General features: G+C 45.0%; 1 protein-coding gene across 3 annotated transcripts; it reads left to right on the top strand.

Annotated features, from left to right (window-relative positions):
- Positions 1 to 952: 952 nt before the first annotated feature.
- GPR68 (G protein-coupled receptor 68) lies at positions 953 to 25,938 on the top strand. 3 transcript variants are annotated; one of them, XM_077323493.1, is made up of 3 exons: positions 19,128 to 19,200; positions 19,300 to 19,388; positions 23,367 to 25,938. In XM_077323493.1, the coding sequence occupies exon 3, from the start codon at positions 23,444 to 23,446 to the stop codon at positions 24,512 to 24,514; it is 1,071 nt and encodes a 356-aa protein (XP_077179608.1). In that variant the 5' UTR covers positions 19,128 to 19,200; positions 19,300 to 19,388; positions 23,367 to 23,443; the 3' UTR covers positions 24,515 to 25,938. The 3 variants fall into 3 exon arrangements, with proteins under 3 accessions (XP_077179607.1, XP_077179609.1, XP_077179608.1); XM_077323492.1 differs by lacking the exons at positions 19,128 to 19,200; positions 19,300 to 19,388 and adding an exon at positions 953 to 1,052; XM_077323494.1 differs by lacking the exons at positions 19,128 to 19,200; positions 19,300 to 19,388 and adding an exon at positions 12,091 to 12,125.
- The last annotated feature ends 5 nt before the right edge of the window (positions 25,939 to 25,943 follow it).

The raw sequence follows: 25,943 nt of genomic DNA, 5'->3' as shown, positions 1-25,943 counted from the left end.
CTCATAAATAAATAAAATAAATAAAAGGGCGGGAGGGTGAAAAAGGAATTATAGCAAACCAGGTGACCTTTGAACTTATAAAGGGCCAAGAATGAAAAGAGAAAGCAAGAAAGGCACTGGGTCGCCAGTCTCAGTTCCCTGGCTCCTTCAAGCAGCTTCCCAAATGCTTTCATATGTTCTTACTACAATCAGAAAGGTTAGGTAGCTGTTTCTTTTCACCTGCGGAAACAGACTGAGGGGTAAAGGGAACACCATTTCACATGGATTATCAAATTGCATACAGAACTCCAGAAGAGCCACTTTAAATGGTACACATAGTAGACTGACTGACTGATCATTGATTATCCCCGATCGTATGTTTTATTTTACTTTATTTTACACCTTGCTAGTCTCCCCACTGGGGACCTACATCAGTTTGCATTGTTCTCCTCTCTTGTTTGTCCCAGAGCAGCCCTGCAAGGTATGTGAAGCTGAAAGTATCAGACTGCCCCAAAGTCGACCAACAAGTTTCCACAGCAGAGAGGGGATTTGAACCTGGGCCTCCCAGATCCTAGCCCCAGACTCTTATCCACTACTCCATGGTGGCCTGTTCAGCTGCCATGTGATAGACCTGGACGTCTGAAGGGATGCTGATGCTGATGCTGATGTTGTCATTGTTTCCTAAGCTTAGGGATGAATGTGAATCATGTCCTAGAACTCCCATTTCAAAATGTTTGTACTATTGAAGCAAAATAAAGAGTTTGTCTGCTTCTGCCCAGTCTATTGTCTTTGCTGCTGAATTCAGGGGTACCTCCAACATCTGGCCTTTGAAAAGTAGCACTGCTGACTTGCTCCTTAATATTACTGCTAACATGAAGAGCAGCAAAGTAAGTGAGGCTTGTTCTGCTCCTCCTCCTCCTCCTCCCCGGTCTCCTTGACAGCTTTGCTCAGTGCTGGGAGGAGGTTAGTCAGCCAGAAGGCTCAGTCTGGAGCAAGAGGGTCAGACATGCTTGGTGGCTCTGCAGACAGAGGATGCCCACAGGACTCCTCGGGCTCACAGAAAGATGCTGCAGGTGAGCCCTTGCCTCTTACTCCTGTCGTAACTTGATAGGAACTTTAGTTGGCCGTAAATCTAGATGGCATGCATATTCCAGGGAAGAGCTGTGTTGTATTTCTGATTGCCTGCAGGATTGAGATCGTAAAAGCTCCTTCTGAAAAGTTTTCAAAGCAGGGGGTGGGTGGTGCGCAGGGTCCAAGCCACTGATCGTGAAATCTTACAAGTGGGGAGGGGGCAAGTCCCCTGGCTAGGCATCCTTTGGAAGAACTCAGTGGGTTTGCATTATAAGGTATTAAGTAGCTTTACACCCTTCTTAATGTCCCGTCTTGTGATTTCTTATTTCCAGATGGATCAAATATGTAACAAGTAGAGACGGTGCTTGCAAGTTATTGACTCTGATTCTCTAAGCAGGAATATATTTTTAAAAGCCTGGCCACCTGTTGTTTAATATTCAGAGGAAAACACAGGATTTATTGACTCCTGGTGGGACTGTCTGTGAAGCAGTATGGAGTATTAGGATTCAAGGAGTGCCAATCCACGCCAGGGTACACTAAAGGAGGAGGGAGCATTTGGGACAACAGCTGAGGGCAGATGGGTTCCTTCCACACAATGTTTCCAACTGGTTGGAACCTGACTCTACTCACATGAGAAAAAAGCAGGAGCCAGCTGAGAAAGGGAAGCCTGTAAGGAGGTACAGAGCTCTTTCCTACCCACCTGCACACAGCAAGAGGCACTCAAGGGCCCTTTTGGCCCAGTCTCCAGGGCTCCTTCCACCATCACACGTGTGCTCATGTGCCTGGCAGGCTGATCCTGAACATCCTCCTTTCCCCTTTTTATAAGACGTATATTTTTGTCACAGATGAGATCCTCCAGGAAATCTGAAATTTTAGGAAGTTTGAATCAGCTTTCTTTATTTAGAATACAAACACAATCATGGGATTTGTTTTTTGGGGGAGGGGAGAAATATATTGGAGGTTGGTTTTTAAATTCTTAAAAGAGAAAGACAGAGCAGAGGGAAATAGCCGTAAAAACTTGACATCTCCAATCCAAGGTGTGCATATCTGAGCTGCTGGTGACATTTTACAACACAGTCTGTTCTCAGGAAACACCCTTCCTCGGACAGTTTACCAGAAGCCTTTCCTCTCTCCTGCCAGAGTCCTCCACCAACCCAATTTCCACCACAATGAGCAACTCAGGCATTTATTTATTTGTAAATTGTTCCAGGCAGCCAGGAACAAACCTTGGCCAGTTGAGTCCCTGAAGTCTTGTTCTATTCTTGTAGGAACCCTTATTGTTTTCATCTCCCTTTGAGCCTGATTTTTTTTTTGGGGGGGGGGTAGTGAATCATACAGGAAAAGCACCTCTAGTAGCGAAAACAGAAGCACCGCTTGCTTCTTCACATGCCACAATCGCATGTCTATTTTACCTTGTTTGCTATGCAGCAGTCAAACAGCAACTTCAAATCTGGGGATAAGGCAACGTGCATGTTTATTTGTTTTTCATACCACTCGGCTCATGGCAGCAAACAACATATAAAACATATAACAAATAGGAACATATAAAAACAATTAAAAAACAACACTCTAGCCCAGGGGTAGTCAAACTGCGGCCCTCCAGTTGTCCATGGACTACTATTCCCATGAGCCCCTGCCAGCAGTCCATGGACATCTGGAGGGCCACAGTTTGACTACCCCTGCTCTAGCCCCTCGCAACCCACCCACGCCAGTCAAACCCCCTATCCCCCCCAATCTGGACTGCTGTATGGCTGTAGAATGGTGGTACAGCCATTTGCTGGAGTGTTGGAGGTAGGGCAGATCTCCCCTCTCCATTTGCCTAGCCTTAACCAAATGCCTGGTGGAAGAGGTCCATCTTGCAGGTCTTGCGGAACATATTTAGCTCTGTCAGAGCCCTCAGCTCTTCAAGGAGCTCATTCCACAAACCAGGGGCCAGGGCTGAAAAGGCCCTGTCCCTGGTCGAGGCCAGGCAAATCTCACAGGGGCCGGGAACCTCCAGTCTGTTGGCAAGGGGTTAAACAGTTCCCCTGTATTGTTTGCATACCATTTCCTATATTCTACTGTGTAGGGTGTAAGTATTTCCAGCTCCTTATCAATTTTTTGGCATACAGGCAGCAGAATAAGTCAAATTAGTGCCTGTGGAATGTATTTCACAATCACCTTTCTTTGTCATTCAGAAAAGTTTTGTTTCATGGGAGAACTATATTAGTCTTGGGACACTTAACAAAAGGTCAAAACAAATATGAAGATACTAAACATCAGGGACCAATATTTGTTTGTTTAGATTTTTATAACACCCTTTCCATATGGCCCAGGGCGGTTTACATAAAATGTTTCAGGAAACATAGAACATTATATTAAACTAGTAATCAAGCCCGCTGCAGGGGAATGCAGCGGGCACTAGGACCTTACAGTGGTCTTCGGCGTGCTGGTCTGCGGCTCCTTCAGCGGCGGCGGCGAGCTTCTGGCAGGCTGGTCCGAGGGTCCACTTCTCGGCGCTCTCGCGGCCAGGCATGGCAGCGGCCGGGGCTTCGCTCCTCCTCTGGCGCCGCCACCTCCTGCTGCTCCTGCCGGCCGCCTGCGCGTCCCCTTCGGCCGCCGCTTGTCCGCCGACGCCGACGCTCCTGCCCCTGCTGGCCAGCGGGCCCGGCCCCTCGGCGGCGGCGGTGGCGGGGCGGGGAGAGCCGGGCGGTGGCGGCGGCGGCGGCGGCGGGGGAACGCCAGGCGGCGCGGCGGCAGGCAGCGGCGGCGGCGTAGGTCTGGGCTTCTGGCAGGCTGGTCCAAGGGTCCCTCGTCGTCGTCGGCGAGCTTCTTTCGGCGTGGGCGGGCTGACGCGGCGAGAGGCGCTTTGCGCCTCTCGCCGCGTCAGCCCGCCAGGCAGGGAACCCCGGCAGCCGCGCTTCGCGCGACTGCCGGGGGCTCCCTGGGTCAGCGGCCTGATGCGGCGAGAGGCGCTTCGCGCCTCTCACCGCGTCAGGTCAGGAGGAACTGCGAGCCGCGCTGCGCGCGGCTCACAGTTGCTGGAGCTGGGAATCGGAGGGACCAATCGGCAGGCGCTTCGCGCCTGTCAATTGGTCCCTCCAATTGTCTGTCATGAGGAAGGGTCCAATCCGGACCCTTCCTCATCACGGACTAATCCCACCTCCAGACCCCTTACCGAATTATATAGTCCGTGGCGCCCGTGGCGCCACGGGCGGTTTAAAGATAACAGTCACAACATCACATAACAGTAACAGTTCTAACAATAAATAAATATAAGTTTAACAGCTTACTATAATTAATTCATTGAACATTTAAATAGAATAACTAGGGAGGACAGAATCCTTCAGATTATGGAGAGTATGGCTTGAGGGGGACCGCCAGATGTTTTTTAGCTCAGATGTTTTGAGGTCAAATTAACTTCATGCCTGATAGGGAGCTCCCTTTTGCAGGCCCTGTGGAATTCAGAGAGTTCAACCAGGGCCCTGATCTCTTCAGGGAGCTCGTTCCAACAGATGGGGGCCAGTACAGAGAAGGCTCTGGTCCCTGTTGAGGTCTGATATACTTCTGGGATTACTAGCCAGTTGGCAATGGAAGAGCGTAGTGCTCTTTTGGGGGTATAGGTAGAGAGATGGCCCAGACCACGTATGGCCTTGAATGCGCAGCCAAATAAATTCCACCTCAAGAGCAGAAGCTGGGGTAGCTGCCGCACAATCTCTTGGACCGTGTTGGTTATACAGAAGAATGTTCTGCATCTGGGAAGAGAGACTAGCCAAGCTTGTGAATGTTGTGGCACTAGAAGAGTGGATGATGCTAAGATTGCCGAATTGGTGAGAGATAGCTAGACAGACAGATAATAGTCATATGTGGGACCCAACAAACTACAGAACATGGCTACACAAAACTAAGATGTAAGCTCTCTCTTCCTTCCCATTCATGCTTGCTCCTGGCAGCCATTAGCTTTATGTTTTCACAAAGCATTTTGGGGTGCTGTGGCAACTCAGTATGCTGCCTAGTTCCCCATGTGAAGTGCGTACTTATCAGTCCTGATATATTGCACACACCCCTCCACATCTCGCCAGTGAATAGACAAGCAGTACAGGGAATATAGATGGGCAGGCAGGAAGATTTTGAGGTGAAGATGGATAGCAGAGCCAGAGCAGCTGGGAGAAGGGATTGAAGAGGTGTCTCGTGTGGTAGTTAAGCATGTCAGACTAGTCCAGGTGTGGCCAAACTGAGGCTGTCCAGATGTCCATGGACTACCTTTACTATGACCACCTGCCAGAAGTTCATGGACATCCTGGAGCACCAGTTTGGTCCCGCCAGACTAGTATCTGGATGACCCAAATTTAAATCCCCACAAATGCCACAGAAGCTCCCTGGGCAGCCTTGGGCCAGTCACCTTCCTTCAGCCTGGGCGGATGGCATGGGTTACTGTGAGGATAATGTGGAGGAGGAGAGGATGATGTGAACTACTTTGGTGGATGGAGTATAAATGAATTAAATAAATAAAGTGGAGCCAGAGCAAGAGAGGGAATGCTGGGAAGGGCAGTGGGAGGAGAAATAGGATTTCCTCTCCCCCATGAGTCCTTACAGTTCCTCTTCTTGTGAATTGTTTGTCATATTTCTATCCCTTGATTCCTCCAAGGAGCTCAAGGTGATTTATTCTCACAGCTACCTGAGGGGAGGGGGGTGATGGACCCACCAGTGACCTGGATGGCCAAACAGGGATTTAAGCCTAGCTCTCGGCTGTATAGTGACTATACTGTCTCATGAGCATAACTCTACTGCTTGTATCTGTCTGTCTAGGGAAGAGCCCTCCTCCTCCCCTTTTCACAATATTCTCTCTTGTTCTCAGAATTGAATTGTATGTGCTTGGAAAGCTGAACACAAGGTCTTCCTTACTTCCCTAAAACATAAACTGTGTCAAACAGCAAATGCTGCAGCGACTGCTTGTTCCTTCAGCTGACAGGCTTGGCCCATTCTTCCGTTCTTGGCTGTGTCTCAGGCCGGCTCAGCTCCCTGTCATCCTCTCAGATGGACTTTTTCAATTCCCCAGCTATGTTTCCAATCAGTGACTCAAATGTTTTGCCACAACTTGTACATTTGAAGGAGAGTGAATGAGCTGGAGGGGCAAGTGATAGGCAGCCTCTGAAGACTGGGTGTTAACAGCTGAATTATCTCCCTAAGCAGATCTAACCCAAGTCCAGATCTAACCCAATGTGTTGCAGCCCCTTAAAGTTTTTTGCAAGTGTGAGCTTTTGTAGGCATAACCCAAGCAGAAAAGGTGGCTGTGGATACCTATGTATCCTGAGCCTCCGGGGAGGGCGGTATAGAAGTATAATAGATAAATAAATAAACAAACAAACAAATAAATAAACAAATAAACAAACAAACAAACAAATAAATAAACAAACAAACAAACAAATAAATAAATGTGTGTGTTGGGGGGCGGGGGGAGGCAAGAGGAAAACTTAGAAAAATACTGTTATTCAAGCAGGTTGAACAATTTTCAATTTGTAACCTGCAGCTCTCACTAGCGGTGGCTCCTAACATTCATTCCCACAATAAAATCACATTAAAACAGTTAAAACCCCCCATTAAATCACCCTACGTGTCCACAAGCCCTCCCCTGCTCAACGGACTCCTTTAAAAGTGCTGGGGTGGGGGGGTTGCAGGGTCACCAGATGGATTGGCTGACTCCAGAAAGGGCCCAGATCTTGCTTGCTCTGGCCTCAACCAAATTCCGGGGGGAAGAGTTCTGAGCTAGTTCCGTCAGGGCCCTCAGCTCTCCTGGGAGCTCATTCCATCAGGTCGGTGCCAGGACCAAAAAGGCCCTGGCCCTAGTAGAGGCCAGGTCACTCAAAAGAACCCCTCTTTACTCTGATACTTGCACCAAGATTGAAGACAGTGCTTTAGGAACCATAATGTGGCACTTGAACAAACGGAGGTTCATTTCCTACAGGCAGACTAAGGTTAAACAATGGTATCAAAACCTGGCTTGTGGGCAGAATTAAGTGCCATGATGAGAATACATGAAACTTCCTTATGCTAAGTCTGAATACTGATCTATCAATATTATTATTGTATACCCAGATAGGCGGCAGCTCTCCGGGGTCTCAGAATGTGATCCTGTTAGGTGGGGATGGCTAAACATGAAGAGTTCTTAAACCAATCTTGTAACAATGCTGGAGTCGAATGGAAAGGCCTTGTTATTTCAGCCTTGCTATTTCAGGTTCATTCAGTTCCTGTAAAAATTACATTTCTTGTGACATCTTCATGCAGCCTTTGATAGCACAGGTACAACATGCAATTGATCACTTATTGGCTTAGCTCACATCCTGCTCACCAACTGTTTGGCAAACTGTTAGGATAATTCTGGTTGCCCAACTGTGCTGTTTTCGGGCAACAGCAGACTCCCTGGCCACCACCCCCTCGAGTTTTTAGACAGCGCAAAGCCACTGACCCCAGCTTCTCTTGGCATCCTTAGTTGTGATAAATTCTGAGGCAGATGCGACTTGACTGCACAGGTCCAAACAGCAGAGAATGCAGCCTGTCCAATGTCTGACATTTAAAAGATAGATCAAACTGGCCAAGGGGGATAAGCTGCAAGTGATTCCATGTCTTCATGCAAGTCAATCAGTTTAATGACCCAACCATGATCCTGGGGGATACTGCCTGTCTTTCTCCAGTAAGTGAAATTATTTCATTCTCAACCACAAGCTGTGAAGGCCTGGCCTAGTTCGACAAGTGGTGGTTGTGAAGGTGTGGAATTGTTTGGCCTGATGCTAGACATCCTTGACAGTCACTTGGCCAGGGAACATGGAGGCCGTCCTCAGGAGCTCCCCTTGTAGGCAATGGAGGGAGTTCAAGTAGGGCAAAATCTCATGTTCCTCTCGAAGTTCACAACAAAAGAGGGGGAAACAAACTCAAATCATTTGTGTCAAAAGGGTCAACTACAACAAACAAAAATTGAAGTATTTATTATGTAGTGTACAGATGTAAAATTTTTAAAAAATTAGGGGGCATGAATGTCAGCCTGTGCAATTTACAAACATTCTTGTTGGTTGAATTTGTCCTAGGAACCACATAAAACCAGACTCCTTTTGGCATTGGGCAGAGGTTTGGACTAGATAGCCTGTATGGCCCCTTCCAACTCAAGCATTCTATGATTCTACAGCCTTCCTCAGTGGTTATAAATGCTAAATAGACATAACGCACATTCAGAAAGTATTTTATGTTTTTTTCACAACCAGGTGCTGTTCTCACCTATGTTGTGGGGTTGGGCAAAGCATTTCTTATATATAAGGCAATGGGTTCCTCTACATGAAGCCTGGACTCACAAAACTTTGGTCTGGTCTGGAATTTCCAATAACTCTGGATGTGCATCACATCAACCAGCAGAGTCAAATTTGTTTGTAAATTGCACAGTCTGATATTCAGACCCCCTACATTCCCCACAAGCCTCTATAATGATTCTGTTACAGAATGCAAAGTAGATTAAAGCCCCAGCTAATATAACAAATGGTAATGACTGGGGAAGGCACTGGCAAACCACCCCGTATTGAGTCTGCCATGAAAATGCTAGAGGGCATCATCCCAAGGGTCAGACATGACCCGGTGCTTGCACAGGGGATACCTTTACCTTTTTAATATACAAATAATTGAAACATTTGACCAGCCAGCATGGTATAGTGGTTAGGAATGGTGGCTTCTAATCTGGCAAGCAGGGTTTGATTCCCGGCTCCTCCACATGCAGCCAGCTGGGTGACCTTGGGATTCACAGCCCTGATAGTACTGTTCTCACAGAGCAGTAATATCAGGGCTCTCAGCCTCACCTGTTGTGGGGAAAGGAAGGAAAGGTAATTGTAAGACACTTAGAGATCCCTTCAAGCAGTGAAAAGCGGGATATAAAAATCAATTCCTCTTTAACTACTCTCCTCCTCCTCTAGGTAGTGATCATAGGTCAGTGGCAGAGCATCTGCCTGGCATGCAGAAGGTCCCAGGTTCAATCCCTGGCTTCTCCAGCCAGGATGAGTAGATTAGGGGTAGTCAACCTGTGATCCTCCAGACGTCCATGGACTACAATTCCCAGGAGTTTGCTGGCAAGGGCTCATGGGAATTGTAGTCCATGGACGTCTGGAGGACCACAGGTTGATGAACCCTGGAGTAGACCATACTGACCCTAATGGACTAATGATCTGATTCAGTAAAAGGCAGCTTCACATATATGCCTATGAAATAGCACCAATACTTTACAGAATTTCCAATGCCCTGTGCTTTTTCTCATTAATGTTTATTGTTATTTAATAGCAGATGTGGTTGCTATTAACAGAAGCCATGATCCAGTCATTCTGGCAGTACTTTGTAATTAGTTTTTGAGGCTGCATTTCCTGTAGTTCTGTGTTGCACTGGTGGTCTCAAGACGCACCTTAGTTTTTTCCACTGGCCTTCATATGAACTTTGCCGAACGTCATGTCTCAGTGAATCGTTTAGACTGATTCAGCTAAGCTAGGGCTAAGTCGTAAAATCTTTTAGTCATCCACTTTTGTCCTATTAAGGAACAAAAATACTGATGACGCAAGGCCCGTTGTTCTTTTTCAAGATCATATCTGCACTTGAAGACTATACCTACCTCCTCAAAAACATGGAATAACATCATGCAGTCTGGGGGCTCGTTTGATGCATTCTAGAACAGAATTGTTTGTTTTCACAGGGAGATGAAGTTAAAAGAACATCGGGAAAGGGATCATGGCTCACAAATTCCATAAGTCTGATGTAGCACAACACCCCATCTGGTTCAGGTGGAAATGCCAGTCCACCGGTTGGGTGACAGGGGCTTGGAACCTATCATGCAGCTCCCCTCGCTCTTCTTTCTGACCACTGCGGAGGATTTCCTTTACCACTAGCACTTCTGCCTTGCGATAAGGTTCCTCAGAAAATATTGACCTTGCATGCATGGAAGTCTTAGCAGCAGAGGAAGTGAGCGCTATCACAGGAGAATGCCTCTGCAGCAGTGTGGGAGAAGCATGAAGGAGAGCACTTCCACACAATTCAAAGGCCAACTGGGGTTCTCTGGTCAATAAGGGGCTATGGTTCAGGACATAAAAGATGGCATAGTGGTAAAAATTGCTAGTGAGTGGGCAACACCGTTTGATTCTCCCCTTGGCCAATCTTATTTTTTTCTAGTTTAGGCCAGTGTGATGGAGCAAGTGGCAGCCAAACAACTCCAAGCATCGCTGAGTGGCACTTCAGCCCTTGACTCAGGTTTTAGGCCTGGTTTGGATCCCCAAACAGCTTGGGTTGCTTTGATGCACAATCTCTGCTTGCACATGGCTACAGATCATGATCCCTGCTGATCTTTCTGTGAACTTTAACCCTGCAGACCATTCTATCTCACAAAAGCATTTGGACACAAGATGAGGATTACAAAGATGGCTCCTTAGTCTTTTTCTGTCTGGTGAGGCTTTGAGAGTTTCTATTGGGGAAGTTGAATCTCTCTCCGAGTGACTGGAGTCTTAGAATTGCTTGTTTGGAATCTGGTTTATTGCACTGTGAATTCTGTTATTGGTTTAGTGAGGTTACCAACCTTTAACTTAATGAAAAAGACGGTTATAAAAAAAATAAAATAAACAAACTACCATGGAGCTGATGAGCCTCTTGTGGCGCAGAGTGGTAAGGCAGCCGCCTGAAAGCTTTGCCCATAAGGCTGGGAGTTCAATCCCAGCAGCCGGCTCAAGGTTGACTCAGCCTTCCATCCTTCCGAGGTCGGTAAAATGAGTACCCAGCTTGCTGGGGGGTAAACGGTCATGACTGGGGAAGGCACTGGCAAACCACCCCGTATTGAGTCTGCCATGAAAACGCTAGAGGGCGTCACCCCAAGGGTCAGACATGACTTGGTGCTTGCACAGGGGATACCTTTACCTTTACCTTTACCACGGAGCTGTGACACTCCCTGCAACAGAAGCTGAGCAGAAGAAGAATATACAAAATATTAAAATACAAATATTTATTCCATTTATGTGCACATTAGAAAAAATGTAAAACATCAACTTTAGACTCACACTATTGCACAAATCCAGAGCATATTGACACATGGATAAGTTATCTGATACAAAAAACCAAATGCGTTTCAACCCCTCTTGAGGTATTCCTCAGTGGTCTAATGTTTAAATACACTCGTGTAATGTAGGAATGGGAACTATAAGATGGTAAAAAATGTTAAAAGACTCCCACACTTATAAAATGTGTCCATCTCTCTTGGAGCCCGCTGTTAAAAGATTTCTTTTCCAAACTTCCACCCTTATTATAGCCCTCTCTCAGCCTGAGTGCATTTTCTTGTGTCTTGTAGAATGCAATCATCACCTGGTTAGATTTCTGTTTTGTAGCTTGGCTGCAGTGCAAAGGGAGGAAGGCCAGCTGCCTTGAAGTCTGCTGGTTGAAGGCACAGGCTTCTTTAGCCCTGGGCTGTGTCCGGCAAACAGGTCTTAAGCCATGGCTGCAGACAGTGGCCCCCTGTCATTCTCACCTGTTCCCTCTTCACTGATTGTCTTTGAGGATGAAAAGGTGTCTGCCATTACAAAGCTTCTTTCTTGGCACTGTAGATCAATACCTAACCTGGATAGCCCAGGCAAACCCAGTCCCACGAGATCTTGGAAGCTAAGCAGGGTCAGCCCCGGCTGGCACTTGGAAGAGCAACCTCCAAGGAATACAAGGTCCAGGACACGGGGGCCGGCAACAGTAAACCAAACGCCCCTTGCCTGGCCACCAGACAATCTCTGGATCTCCTGGCTCCTTTACACACACGGAAGGAGAAAAGGGCTGCTTCAAGTCATATGGAGAAAACAGAAGACAAAACTGGTGCTTGCAGGGAAAGAATCTGTCCCTCCTAATAAAACAGTAAGAGGGGTTGGGGTGGGCTGAGTCCGGGATCAAAACTCCTGGATTGGGCCCTTGGCCCCGGACTGACAAGCAGAAGGGCCAAACGGAAGGCGCAAAGCGCCTTCCGATTGGGCCCTCATCAGGACAGAGCAGAGTTCCAGGGCAATCTGGAGAAATGGCTGCCAGTCTGCTCCTGACCACTGCAGGGAGAGGAGGTCAGTAGGGCTGCCAAGGGGGATGAGGCTTGGACAGGATGCACCAGCCCTTTTTGCCCCAAGGCTGTCCTAACTGCCATGTCCAACTGCAAATGGCCTCAGAACCCTGACAGAGCTGGCAGGAGGCTGCAGAGTGCTCCCCCTCCCCCTCCCTTCAGGCCTGCTGCGAAGGAGCCTCTGACAGGCCCTGACTGACAGGAGGGAGGCGTTTCCAAGAGCAACGCAGGGGAGACTGAGGGCCTTCCTTTTGAGGGGGGGGGGAATTTCCCCTTCTGCCAAACAGTTGGCTGACAGGGAGGCCACAGAAAAGCCCCTTCTCACTTAAAATACTGCTCTGGCCGGGGGTTAGACACAGCCAAGCCTCTCTGCAACTCTCTGCAGATTTGAGGCCTACTGCACAGCGTTACTCTGCAGACAAAACTGGATGCTGTTGCAGAGTTTATTTTGTCTCCTGTTTCATCTGAACAACAACCCTGTGTAGTAGGCCTCAAGTCTTTAAATCCAACAACAACCTGTGTGGGAGGCCTTAAATGTTTCTTCTCTACTACAACCCTGTCCAAAGTGGCCCTTTCTGCCTGGGGAACTGATCTTTATACTCTGCAGGTAAGCTCTAATTCCAGGAGCTCTCCAGGCCCCACCTGGAGGTTGGCTACCCCTGGGTTGGAAATATTCCTGGAGGTTTGGAGGTGGGACCTCAAAATCGTACAATGCCTCAGAGTCAAGCCTTTAAGGAGCCATTTTTGCCTGCAGTTGGGAGGGAGTGGTGCAGGTGTGTCCCTCCTGGGCTATGGGCTATGGGCTATGACCAACCCTTACCAGCAACTGGGGTGCAGACAGGCAGACCAGCATCAGTCCTATGAAACTGAAATAACATTTTTCAACCTTGGCCTGGCAAATAAAAAAAACAGTATAAAAAACCTTACTAAGGTCAAGACTGCTGTGCACAGTCTTCCTCGTAGGGTTGCCATCTTCCATGTAGGGTCTCTACCCCACCAACCTCATGGGGAGTCTGCTATGGGGAGAGGAAGGGAAGACGATTGGAAAATGCTTTGAGACACCTGAGGCTTGCTGGGTCACTGCGGCCCATTCCCAGTTCTCTCAGACCTCTCACAGCCACACATCCCTCACAGGTGGACCATTGTGGGGAGATGAAGGGAAAAAGTGTTTGTAAACCGCTTTGAGGCTCCTTTGGGTAGTAAACAACAGGGTACAAAAACCCGTTCTTCTTCTAAGGAGCAATCATGAAAGAAGCATGTGGGCACATAACATTTTATCAATAGTGAAAAAATGGAAAAGGAACACCTGTGTATTGTGACTACCCCATTTGGATTAGGGCAGAGGGGCATTTCAGTGTCTGTGGCCTAATTCACACAAGAAGGGAAATGACGCAGAGCTGGGAGGATTTAGTTGCCATGTAATCTTCCCCTAAGAAGAGTCTCCAGTCTGATTTTCCCTTCACATATCTGAAGACATGGCTCTGGAAAGCTCATCTGTAATCACTATGCCACAATTCCCAAAGGTCAGTCCTGTCCCACACTCAACGAACATTCCAAATCACAGCTTCTTGACACCCATATCTCCACACCCATGCCCTCATTTGCCACTACAACCTCCCACACAACACACACATTCTATCCCATGCCCTTACAGACTGGACAACTCCTCCCCTTCCTCTTCGCACTGCCAAGCTCTAGCGCCCGTTGTATTCTTGGATACAATGGACTTTGTCCCTAGTCTTTAATATTTGTGAAACCTTAGTGTATTTTGCATCAAGCTTCTTCAGAGGGTTATCACTTCAGTAGAATGTTATTTTCCCTTCTGTTAGTATTAAGCACTCAAAAACTGAAGTATCATTCTACAGAGCACCTGAAGTGATATCCCCCTGAAAGTCGGGAGGCAAATTTCCTCCAGGCCAGACTGGCCAGGGATTCTGGTCGGAGGGGGGGGGCTTACCTGGGCATGGAATTGGGGTCACTGGGTGAGCAGGTAGCTGTAAGTTCCCCGCATTGGGCAGGGGATTGGACTAGATGACCCCGGAGATTCCTTCCTACTCAATGATTCTATGATTCTAAGAAGCTTGAAGCAAAATGCACCGGGGTTTCACATATATTGAAGATTCTGTCCATACAAGTACCAATCCCCCCCCCCCCATTTTCTACTTTACACATATGCCGTACAGTAAATCGTAATAACTAATACTGCAGATCAATGTCTGTGGGTTTTTTTCTGCAACATTTTGCCTCCATGGTGGAACTTCCAGTCATTTGTGGTGGTATAGTTAAGTGGAGGAAGTAAATGTCCACCTTGCTGTCGCTCCCCTGCCCACTTGTGATCACCCAAATTCCTTTTCGTAGTCCAGTTTGTGCTAGTCTGAAACAGACAGCTTTGAATAGTACAAACTAATTTGCAAAGCAGCATATGGGTTTTGTAGGCTGCAGCTTACTTCTTCGGGCCCATTAATGATGAAAAGACGAGGCTTTTATCTGGAGGGAAAGGATGTTCCCAGCTGGATATTTGCTTATCAGCACAGTCTCTTTGCTCTGGACAAGTTACGTGTGGAGCACCGGCAGGCAGGCTGAGCCAACTTGGGATCACTGAGAAAGACAAGCTGTCCCAGAGGAGGAAAGAGCAAATGGATAGTGCTGTTGAAGCTTCCTAATGAAGGGCTGCTTGTGTTTTGATTGGACGAGAAGCACGTCTTCAAGGCATTAATTCTGAGGCCTGCAGCAGATTGCACGGGTGTCTGTATTTTTGCTTCGCAAATACTTTTCTAATAGAGTTACTGGGCTCTCTGGAAAAATATACATCTGCCTTTGATTGTTTTGGGGCAGGATAATAGAGGCGGCAACAGTAATAATACTCTCTGCAGGTAATAAACACGGGGTTCAGTGCATGGGCAGGTTATGGTGTGTTTGTCGCCTTTCTCCTTCCTTCAGAAACGAATGCAGTCTGAGTTCTATGGATTTGGAAGGAGGGGCATGGGTGCCATTTTCTCCGGTGGACACCAGCACCGAAACAGCTTTCCTTTGGCATCTGTAAAATGGGTACAGCAGCAGCAGCAGCAGCACCCCGTACAGAAGTGCTGAGAGGTCAAACATAGTTGAGGCTGTTTGATAAGCTAAAACAACAGACTTCCCATGCAGCTGCAAGCCTGCTCTGTTCGTTTAGACAAAATTGTCAGGCAACATGCACTGTAAGAGTGAACCATATTTGGACTTCATCCACGGTTCAGATTACAAATGACTGGCATGGCTAGAACTGCTGGAAGAGAACTGAACCGAGAGTCAACTCCTTGGTCACGCACAACCGAATGGGCATCTGGTGTAAACACGCGGAGGGAAACTGACAGTTTCTTTTTCGACGTAGGACTCCGAAATGGACTTAAAACGACCGACCGCACTCACGGACTTGAATGCTGTGCCTTTCTTTCCATTTACCTGAAAAGTGAGAAGCTGCAGGGTCTGCGCTTCACACCAACCACGCCCCGTAGCATGACGTTTTAGTTCAATGGCACCTCTAAGGTGGGCAAATTTAATTCTGGGCATAAGCTTTTGTGTGCATGCACCGGACACAAACTCTGTGCTGTTGTTTCAGACCAACACAGCTATTCATGCGAACGCATTCCAGGCATGAGCCTAGTCCTGATAGGGGCTGCAGCTGGGGTCAGCACACACAGAAACTGCTGTCATTGTGATGGATGTGATCTGAGAGCCAGCTTGGTGTAGTGGTTAGGAGTGCGGACTTCTAATCTGGCGAGGTGGGCTCGATTCTGCACTCCCTCCACATGCAGCTAGCTGGGTGACCTTGGGCTCACTGCAGCACTGATAAAACTGTTCTGACCGAGCGGTGATATTAGGGCTCTCTCAGCCTCACCCACCTCACAGGGTGTCTGTTGTGGGGAGAGGAAAGAGAAGGTGACTTTAAGCTCCTTTGAGACTTCTCCGGGTAGAGAAAGGTGGCATATAAGAAACATCTCTTCTTCTTGAATGTCATGTTAAAACTCTGTTCTGTTTTCAAACCCTGTACATCAGGGCATGCACTTTTGGTTTAGAAATATAAACAGGCAAAACCCTGGCGCATGGGCTACTGCAATTCTAAACCAGCCGATAGCTGTTGGCTTTCTGAAGTTTGTGCTTCTAAGGGATTTACGGGACTCCTGATTGTGTCATACTTCCCACCTCCACAACATATAGTTGGTGTATGATGGCTGTCCTTCACTTATAAATTTAGTATTTCTTAGAAGTATAAATACCTCTCCCTTCTATTCTGACACAAGAAGTAACTTCAGAATCACAGAATCATAGAGTTGGAAGGGGCCACACAGGCCATCTAGTCTAACCCCCTGCTCAACGCAGGGTCAGCCCTAAGCATCCTAAAGCATCCAAGAAAAGTGTGTATCCAACCTTTGCTTGAAGACTGCCAGTGAGGGGGAGCTCACCACCTCCTTAGGCAGCCTATTCCACTGCTTAACTACTCTGACTGTGAAATTTTTCCCCTGATATCTAGCCTATATCATTGTACTTGTAGTTTAAACCCATTACTGCATGTCCTTTCCTCTGCAGCCAACGGGAACAGCATCCTGCCCTCCTCCAAGTGACAACCTTTCAAATACTTAAAGAGGGCTATCATGTCCCCTCTCAACCTCCTTTTCTCCAGGCTGATGGATGACCTGAGTTACCAATCTTAGGATCCCACCCTACCTCCTTATGATTGAATCCCCCCCCCCCGGGTTAACATCATCCAGGGTCATCTGTGTAAGAAACAAGACCAAGTTAGGAAAATAGAGGGCTTGAACCCCCTCTTGCTGCATCCTGTGATCCTAGTTCAAATTAGGTTTGTGTACACTTGGCCAGCTCAGAAACTACAGATGGTACAAAATGCTCCAGCCCAGCTATTCACACATCAAGAGGAATCTGAATAATTACTCCTTTATGCAGGCAATCCATTGGTTAGCGATCACTTACCAATTCAAGGTGCTACAAAGCCCTTAATGCACTGGATGCACATACGTGCAGGACAGTCTCATCTTAGCAATATTTTCTGAAGCAATATCTTCTGCAAACCAAATGTCTGTTCACGTGCATTTCCTGTAAAGGCTCCTACCTTGTGGAATGATCTGCCTGAGAGTATTATGAAGACTCTGACTCTTCTATTGTTTGGCAAAATCTGAAACAGAATTGTTCAGGACTGCTTCCTTGCAGGAACAGCAAAGCTGGAATCTAAGGGTTTGACTTAGGGAGTGACTTCTATTAGGGATAAGGTATTTCTTAATCAGATAGTTTGGCATACGTTGTTAATGCTTTCCCCCTCCATTCTACGATTCTAGTTCAAATGTATTTTTAATAATCTTTCTAGGAATCTTTGCTATTACATTCAAATGTTATGACCTCTTGTAAGCGGCTTACTGATTGACTAAAAGTCTTTTTATCATACTTGTAATTCAGTTTGGGTCCCAGTGAAAAATGTGAACTAGTAATGAAAATAATAAATAAACCCTTCTGTTGTTGGCTGACCAGACCTGGGGAAAGCAGATCAGGAAGTTAGGCCTTATAGGTTAAAATGTCCAGTGAGGACAAATGTTCATGATTTGCAGTCATTTTAGAGGTTTCTTTAAAAAAAAATTGATTGCAGCCACTTGAGTTGTGATTTCTATATGGAAACAGGTTTTTAGGTCCCTGCATGTTGTTCCTCCCCTCCATATCCCCAAACTGTTGCGGAAAAAAATATGGGGTACTCATACCCCCCCCCCCCCAGTAATAATAGCGACTTGGAGTTGGTGGTTTTGACATGGAAAAGGGGCAGGTTCTGTCTATTTGTGGCCAGTCTCCCCTTGGAAATGCAACTCCAATAGCGTCAGTCTATATAAGAAACAGTTCTTTCAAAGGGACCAAGAGGCATACTGTACAGCCTTGCCCTTGTCCATAAAGGTCGATGGGAGGGGTTGTGGCACTGTCTCCCAGCCTAGCCCACCTGCAAAGTCACAGAGCTTTTGTCGGGAGAAGAGGATGTGCCATCCACATGGGTGTCATCCTAACCTTCTTGGAGAAAGAATAGGATCTAGATGTGATAATAAGAGGACGGAAATAAAACATAGGCATAATTTGGATTTTCAAGATTGTACATGAGCTGGTTGTTGTGGGTTTCTCAGACTGTGTGGCCGTGGTCTGGCAGTTTTAGCCCCTAACGTTTCATCAATAACTGTAGCTGGCGTCTTCTTACAGGTTGGACTCTTCCAGCCAAATCTCAAATGATTTGCAGGTAGCTCTGTTGCTCCCCAAAACAGGGGTATTTCTGGAGACTGACCACACAAGTCTCCTGTTTATATTATACTGGTAGTTAACAGGGCATCTAGTGGTAAAAAACTGTTCAGCAAAAACAACTATTCAGTCCCTACAAGGAATACAGTTTTGACTCCTACCTCTCTGCTCCATAAAGTTTCAAGTGTTCCTCCAACATAAGCAGCCATCCTGCAAAGGAAGTGGTTCTGAAACCACAGTCTATAATTGTCTATGTCTGGCGACCTAGGTTAACCTTCGAAACCATTTTTTAAATCACTTAAAAATTGTGATTTGTGAATGTGTTGATTGTGTGATTTCCGCCATTCTGCTCTCGGACTCACGGAGATCTATATAACATATCATTGTGTTGTTTGGCAATAAAGGGCAGCGATGTTTTCTGCTTCTGCTGCCCTTAAATGCGTAATTCTATTATACGATTCTAAACAACCTTCGCCTTTTGCGAGAACCATTTACGAAAACTCGCACCCATTTTATGCAATTCTAGCTGCTTCTACTAAAATGGGTTTGCTGCAAGGTGACGTTGTCCATATTCTTCTTGCTGAGGTTGGTCAGCTGTTGCTGGCTTGTGCCCAGTTCTCTTTTTAGTAGGTTTCCTGTTTAACATTGGGTATTTAATTGCATGCTGCAAATGCTGTATTCAGCCTTTGAGCCCTTGCCTGCTTAGATTTGGTTTTGTTTTGCAGGAAACTTGTTTCCCTGTAGAAGAGTCACTGCTGGTAGGAGGGAAATCCACAACAGGAAGCTCTGGAAGAATTAATGAGACACTGTTTTACTATGTAGGCAAGATAATGTGATTTAATATCAAATATGAAGTTTTTACTAGGACTTACTGAGTATATCCTATTTTCTAATTTAAATATTTACTTTTGTTGCAGCCAAAGATACTCTCCCTTGGCTGCCTCCTTGGTGTCATTTTTCTCTGCCTTAATAGCCCTTGGTCTCTTATGGCTTGATACTGTTCCTAGTGAGTACATACTGTTTGCTTTGTCATTTTCTAGGGTAGGTTTTGAGATTCTGGAAAGGTATTATCTGTACAGTCTTAGGGTTGCACTCTAACTCAATTAAAACCACAAATAATCTTTTCATTAATTCACTTCTACTAGAAGGCTCTCTCATCCACACCTCTCTCACAGGGTGTCTGTTGTGGGGAGGAAAGGGAAGGCGAGTGCAAGCCGCTTTGAGACTCCTTTGTGTAGCGAAAAGGCGGCATATAAGAACCAGCTCTTCTTCCTCAGTAATATCAGGGCTCTCTCAACCTCACCTGCCTCACAGGGTGTCTGTTGTGGGGAGAGGAAAGGGAAGGCGAGTGTAAGCCGCTTTGAGACTCCTTCGTGTAGAGAAAAGGCGGCATATAAGAACCAACTCTTCTTCTAGACATGAACTGAGCCTTTACACTACAGGAGGATTCTGTTTGAATGCACGTATGATTTTTCCAGTCACAATAGTTTACATCAATTTAAAGAAAAGCAGAGGGAATAATCAGTTCCCTGCTACACGGATGTGCTCCAAAACTGCTCTTTACAGTGCAGATTTATCCTCAGCTGGCAAAAAGATTGGTTTACAATTTTTATTCAAAACTGTTATTTGAAAAATAAGGTATCTGACAAAGTTCTGGCGACAAGGAAAAAGGAAGCTGAAGAGACAAGGGGAAATTCCAAGTTCAGATCACTTCATTCCATTAGGTGATGTAATTTGTAATAATGTGTCTTCACTTGTACAATGAAAACTGTGCACTGATGATTAATTACACAACTGTTTGTGTTTCTTTTAAATATTTTTAGCTGTATTAGAAAAGCATTTAAACTAGAAATATTGGAAATTACCAGAATAGTTTAGTGGTTTCTTCCTTCCCAAAGGAAAGCTGTACATGTTTGGTGAACTGGATATAAACTCTTAGAAATGGAGTTAATGGAAGTAGATCTTTCTCACTGTCCCCTCCTTCCACATGAGCCCCTATGCCCTCCAATAAAACTCCTGGAAATAGTTGGGGGACCTTAAAAAGAATATGCCATCCTGCATAGTAGGCTGCAGCAAGAAAGGAGAATTAGACACTTCTCCCACTGCAATATTTCTGGTTCTGCAGACAAAGACCTGCCAGTATGAAGAATGGCATAAAATAAGTTTAATATGAACAGCAGCTAAAATGTACAGCAGTCTCAAAGTCTTGTTTTAAAACTAAGGTCATGTGATCAGTTCCATAACCCCAAATAAAATATAACGAGAAGTCCCTGAAATTGACTCTGGCACAAGTGGAGTTTCTCCACTCAAAGACGAGTGAGCAGGATCGGATTTCCAGGATCACCTAAAGTTATATCTACTTCATTCCTAAATCCTGGTAAAAATCAGTTGACCAAGCTAAGGCTTTCTACTGGAGCAAACTATAACTCTGAGCTGCTGATCTCTTCATCATAAGCACAATAGGGGCAGCCTCTGCTGGTTATTCCATAGCCAACTATTTGATATGAGCAGTTCTGTCTCTTTATAATTACTCAAAAACAGTTTGGATTAGTCCTCAAAGATCTACACTAGTGTCAGGGGGGGGAGGGATCGTCATTTTTGCCATGGGTTTGTTCTGTGACAGTGAAAAGACAAAATTTCTAAGATTCTACTAAAAAAATGGGAATAATTGCACTCTGTCAGAACAGAATTCAATAAGGATTATAATTGGTGCTTCAAGTTAAACGTAATATATGATTAGAAATTACTGGTAGTATTCTATCTTCCAAAGTAGAAGAAGAAGAATTGGCTCTTATATGCCGCTTTTCTCTGCCCGAAGGAGGCTCAAAGCGGCTTACAGTCACCTTCCCTTGCCTCTCCCCACAACAGACACCCTGTGGGGTGGGTGAGGCTGAGAGAGCCCTGATATCACTGCTTGGTCAGAACAGTTTTATCAGTGCCATGGTGAACCCAAGGTCACCCAGCTGGCTGCATGTGGGGTAACACAGAATCGAACTTGGCAAGCCAGATTAGAAGTCCACACTCCTAACCACTACACCAAACTGGCCAGGTGGAATTTATGAAGGCAGAGATCTGAATATGTTACATTCTTATAGTTTACTTGGCTTTGGGGGAGTGACTGCTGAACTTCATGGAGATAAGCCCATTAGTGGATTTTTGTCATAATGATTAATCTCCATGTTTCATGATGGTGATGATGATAAACAAACTATTTTTGTAGCCTGCCCTTTCAGGGTAGCTCAGGACAGGTAGCAGCATGGTTTAAAAACATTCCATCACATAGTAAAATGAGCATACCATCAATAAAATATTTTATAAATTACAATACAATACAATATAATTTGAACTGGAGGGGGATTCAGGATCTTTGGAGGACAGATCTCTTTGGAGGCCAGCTCTTCTTGATGGTCAATTTGGGCCTCAACCATAGGGCTGGTGGAACTGCTGTGTCTTACAGACTCTGCAGAGCTGCTTAAGGTCCTGCAGGACCCTGATCTCTTTTGGCAGAGCATTCCACCCAGTTTCTGGGAAAATTTTGGTCAGATGATCAATGCTCGGCAGGGGGGGGGGTTGTGGAAGAGTTGATCCTGCAGATACACCAGTCTCAGACCATTTAAATAAACCTCTCCACTGGCATTCAGATGGGAATAATTCTATTATTGTGCAATAGAATTTCATTGAAGCAGGTGGTTTGGCATTTCATACCAATATAAAACTGTATAATATCATAAATTATCCCTCTAACAAGAAATCAGGACACTGAAGAACATTTCCTTCCTCTTAATTGCTGCTTTATGACATTGTAATTCTAAAGAATTGGTCAATTAGCTTGTCTTCCTATTATTTTAAGATGCCTTACTCTGAAGTTGTTTCTTCCTATCCTTTGATCACTAGATATCAGGAAATACATTTTTCACAGTCAGAGTAGTTCAGCAGTGGAGTCAACTGCCTAAGGAGGTGGTGAGCTCCCCCTCACTGGCAGTCTTCAAGGAGCAGCTGGACAGATACTTATCCTGGCTGTTCCTGCATTGAGCAGCAGGTTGGACTAGATGCCCTGTATGGCCCCTTCCAACTCAGTGATTCTATGATTTCTTGTAAGGAAGGCATTTATTTTTAATTTAAGAAAAAAAATTGGTTTGATGTCGTGCAATTAACATTATGTATAGCTGCCTTCCTTTTAACAGTCAAGAATCTGGTTAAAAATCAATGTTTATTGCAATTTCTTTATTTTGTACTAATCTGTTTTTACTAAGTGAATCATTATTGTGATCAAGAATTATTCTGATATTCTAACATCACAATTAAACATAATTTGCTAAAACTAATGGGTAAATTCTATTAGTGGTTGGAAAGAACTAGTGGAAACGCATGACAATAAAATGCTGAACGTTTAACAGACCTTTAATCCATAGCAATTACTAGCAGTTGGAAATCACAATGTCCTGTTGCTCTGAATTACATGTGGAATACAAGAGGGTTGCTAACAGCTACCCATGAATTATAGTTTGTGGTGGGTTTAGTGACAGTAGTAAATAATGATTATGAACTCTCATTTTATTTCATGCCAAAGAATTACAAACTAAAGAATTCCAGATGACTGGTTCAAGAGGGGCAGGCTATAAATATAAATATTAATTATTATTATGGAATCACATTTATTTTATTGCATTTATATACCGCCCTGTAGCTCAGGACGATTTACAGTAAAATTCATGGTGCAATACGAAGGACATACAATAATTGAAAACATATCTATTTCTAACAGTGGAAAGTCATGACAATAACATTTATTTAGACCATTATAATTTATAACTCGCCATTTCTTATTTCAGCGCTTTGGTTTGCCACATCTGGCTGCAAGGTGTAGATGGTGATGAGGGAGGTCTCTAGGTTCTGGTTGATGGGGAAGAACTGAAGATGCCTATGAACATATTTTTGAGATATATCATCAGATTTCTTTTCCCTTATGATTTCCCCCCCTCAGGTGTCTACATTCCTGTGACGGAAACAGTAAATTAATGCCTTCCCTGCTAGGCTCATTGTGGTTGCTGATTCCAGAAAATGGAGAACCTTTCAGAAGACGTGATTGACAATAATACCGTGAATTGCACCATTGATCACAGGATACATCAGATATTATCACCTGTGATATACATACTAGTCTTCGTAGTAGGACTCCCAGCCAACTGCCTCTCCCTGTACTATGCCTACTTACAGGTTAAGGTCAAGAATGAACTGGGAATCTACCTTTGTAATTTGACTGTAGCAGACCTGCTTTACATCTTTTCCCTGCCATTTTGGCTCCAGTACGTTCTACAGCATGACAACTGGACCTATGATGAACTCCTATGCAAAATCTGTGGAATCCTCTTGTACGAAAATATTTACATTAGTGTGGGTTTCCTCTGCTGCATTTCAATTGACCGTTACCTAGCGGTGGTGCATCCTTTTCGTTTCTATCGGTGTCGCACAATGAAGGCTGCTATCGTGGTGAGCATTGTCATCTGGACCAAGGAAATTCTGACATGCTGGTTTGTTTTTCAGCACTGTGAAGTGAGTAAGGACACAGAAAGCCACATGGTATGTTTTGAGCATTATCCCATCAAAACCTGGGAGCACAACGTTAATTATTACCGTTTTACTGCTGGCTTCATATTCCCATTTTTTCTGCTACTTTTTTCTTACTGTGGCATTTTGAGAGTTGTACGCAAGAGTCACGGCACTCAGAAGAAGAAAAAGATTCAGATCAAACGTCTGGTTTCCAGCACAATCGTCATTTTCTTGGTTTGCTTTGGGCCATATCATGTTCTATTGTTGGTTCGTAGTCTCTTTGAGAAAAATTGCGAATTTGCTGCAGCCGTCTTTAACATCTACCATTTTTCTCTCTTGCTAACCACTTTCAACTGTGTTGCAGACCCAGTTTTGTACTGCTTTTCCAGTGAGAACACCTACCGGGACTTTGTCAAACTAAGAGACACCTGTTTAAGGTGCCTCAGATGTGCGCAGATAAAAAACAAGGAATCTTACCAGATGAACACTCCAGAAACCATCAGAAAAATCAAAGAACAGACTCAGCTGGATCCAAAGTTGTTAGAAAAGCCACATGTTGTTCATGAAATGGAGGAAACATAAATCAACACATCTCCAAAAGGAAAAGCAATCTAATATCTCCAATGCATGTATTTATTCACTTCTCTTTTTGGTATATAATTGTACAGGAATCATTCATTATACCCATAGCAGGAACTACAGTTTAAAAATACAATAAACTATGCTAAGCTGTTCTTCTTTCCACGTGGGGAATTCCTTAGTTCCTTTAAAGTCATCCAGAACTTTATCACAGGGCTGGGTAATTATATGAAGGAGTCATTCTTTGCAGTTCAGCGTCATCCTATGCCGTTAACTCAGTTCATCTCTTGTCATGGAAGACATGAGGAATTAATAATAAGTATTGTAGATTTAAATATTTAAGTGTCCTGGTGAATAAAAGTCTACCTAGTCAGACATCTTGTTTCCTTCAATGCTTAGATGTGGCCAGAAGGCCTCGAAGAGTCCAGACCTGCCTCTTGTTATCATCACTCCGCAAATTGGTACTCAGAGATTGGTACTCAGCAAATTGGTACTTTGAAGACAGAAGGCCCATTTAACAATCATGGCTAAAAGCAGAAATTTGTGTAAGATTGGCCCTACATCCTATCAAACACATTTTAGAAACTAGTTAAAATTTGAATATTCAGCAGATTGGAAATAAGAGGTCTAACTGGGAAAATTCAGAGGATTCATTCTATGCATATCCTGTCAGGTCTGAACACAAGAATTACTGATTAAGCTGCAGAATTGTTTGTATTTAAAATGTTACCATCCTGAATCATGTTTAAACGATTACAAGAAGGGGCCTGTAAAGACTTGCAGGGACAGGGGAATCTGCACCCCATCACACACTGGCAGGCCAGTTTCCACTTCCCCCACCCTCAGCTCTTCTTCCTGGCCCTAGTGGACACTGCCTCCAGATTCTGAGGCTTCCAGCTCATGTTGTGCTTTGGGACCTCAGTAATTGGGGGAATTAGTGACATCTTCCAAATACTTGGTAACCCACCGACAGCTGATTCTCTCAAGCACAATTTGTTGAGGAGGACTTTGTGGTCTGAGAGAATACACTGCTCATCCAAAATGGAATCCAAAATGAGGCCATTTTTGTTCTGAGGAAATAAAATATAGATTTTATATGAAACAGATAAAGAGGATGAAGAGGATTTGTTTTAGTTACCATTCAGTTTATTCAGCAGTTTTGTGAAGCTAGGTTCTACTCTGGGCCAAACAGTTCATCTAGATGCATAAGTTTGCCTGGCTTGTTTTCTTTGTGTTTGCTTCTGCACTCTGCTCTGCTGTGTCTTGGTCAGATCATAGCCCAACATTGTCTGCACGCAACGGAACTGAATAGGGATAATACTACACATGTTTATCATCAACTGGTGACGTGGAAATGATCACAGCCAAGATGATATAACACATATGACTTAAACCAAGAGGATTGAAGTCATCTGTTGATCTGACCACCACT

Source organism: Paroedura picta, chromosome 2 (assembly GCF_049243985.1).
Source record: "Paroedura picta isolate Pp20150507F chromosome 2, Ppicta_v3.0, whole genome shotgun sequence".
Lineage (NCBI taxonomy): Eukaryota > Metazoa > Chordata > Lepidosauria > Squamata > Gekkonidae > Paroedura > Paroedura picta.
The sequence above is the reverse complement of the archived record's forward strand: the minus strand, read 5'-3'. Positions and strand labels throughout refer to the sequence as shown.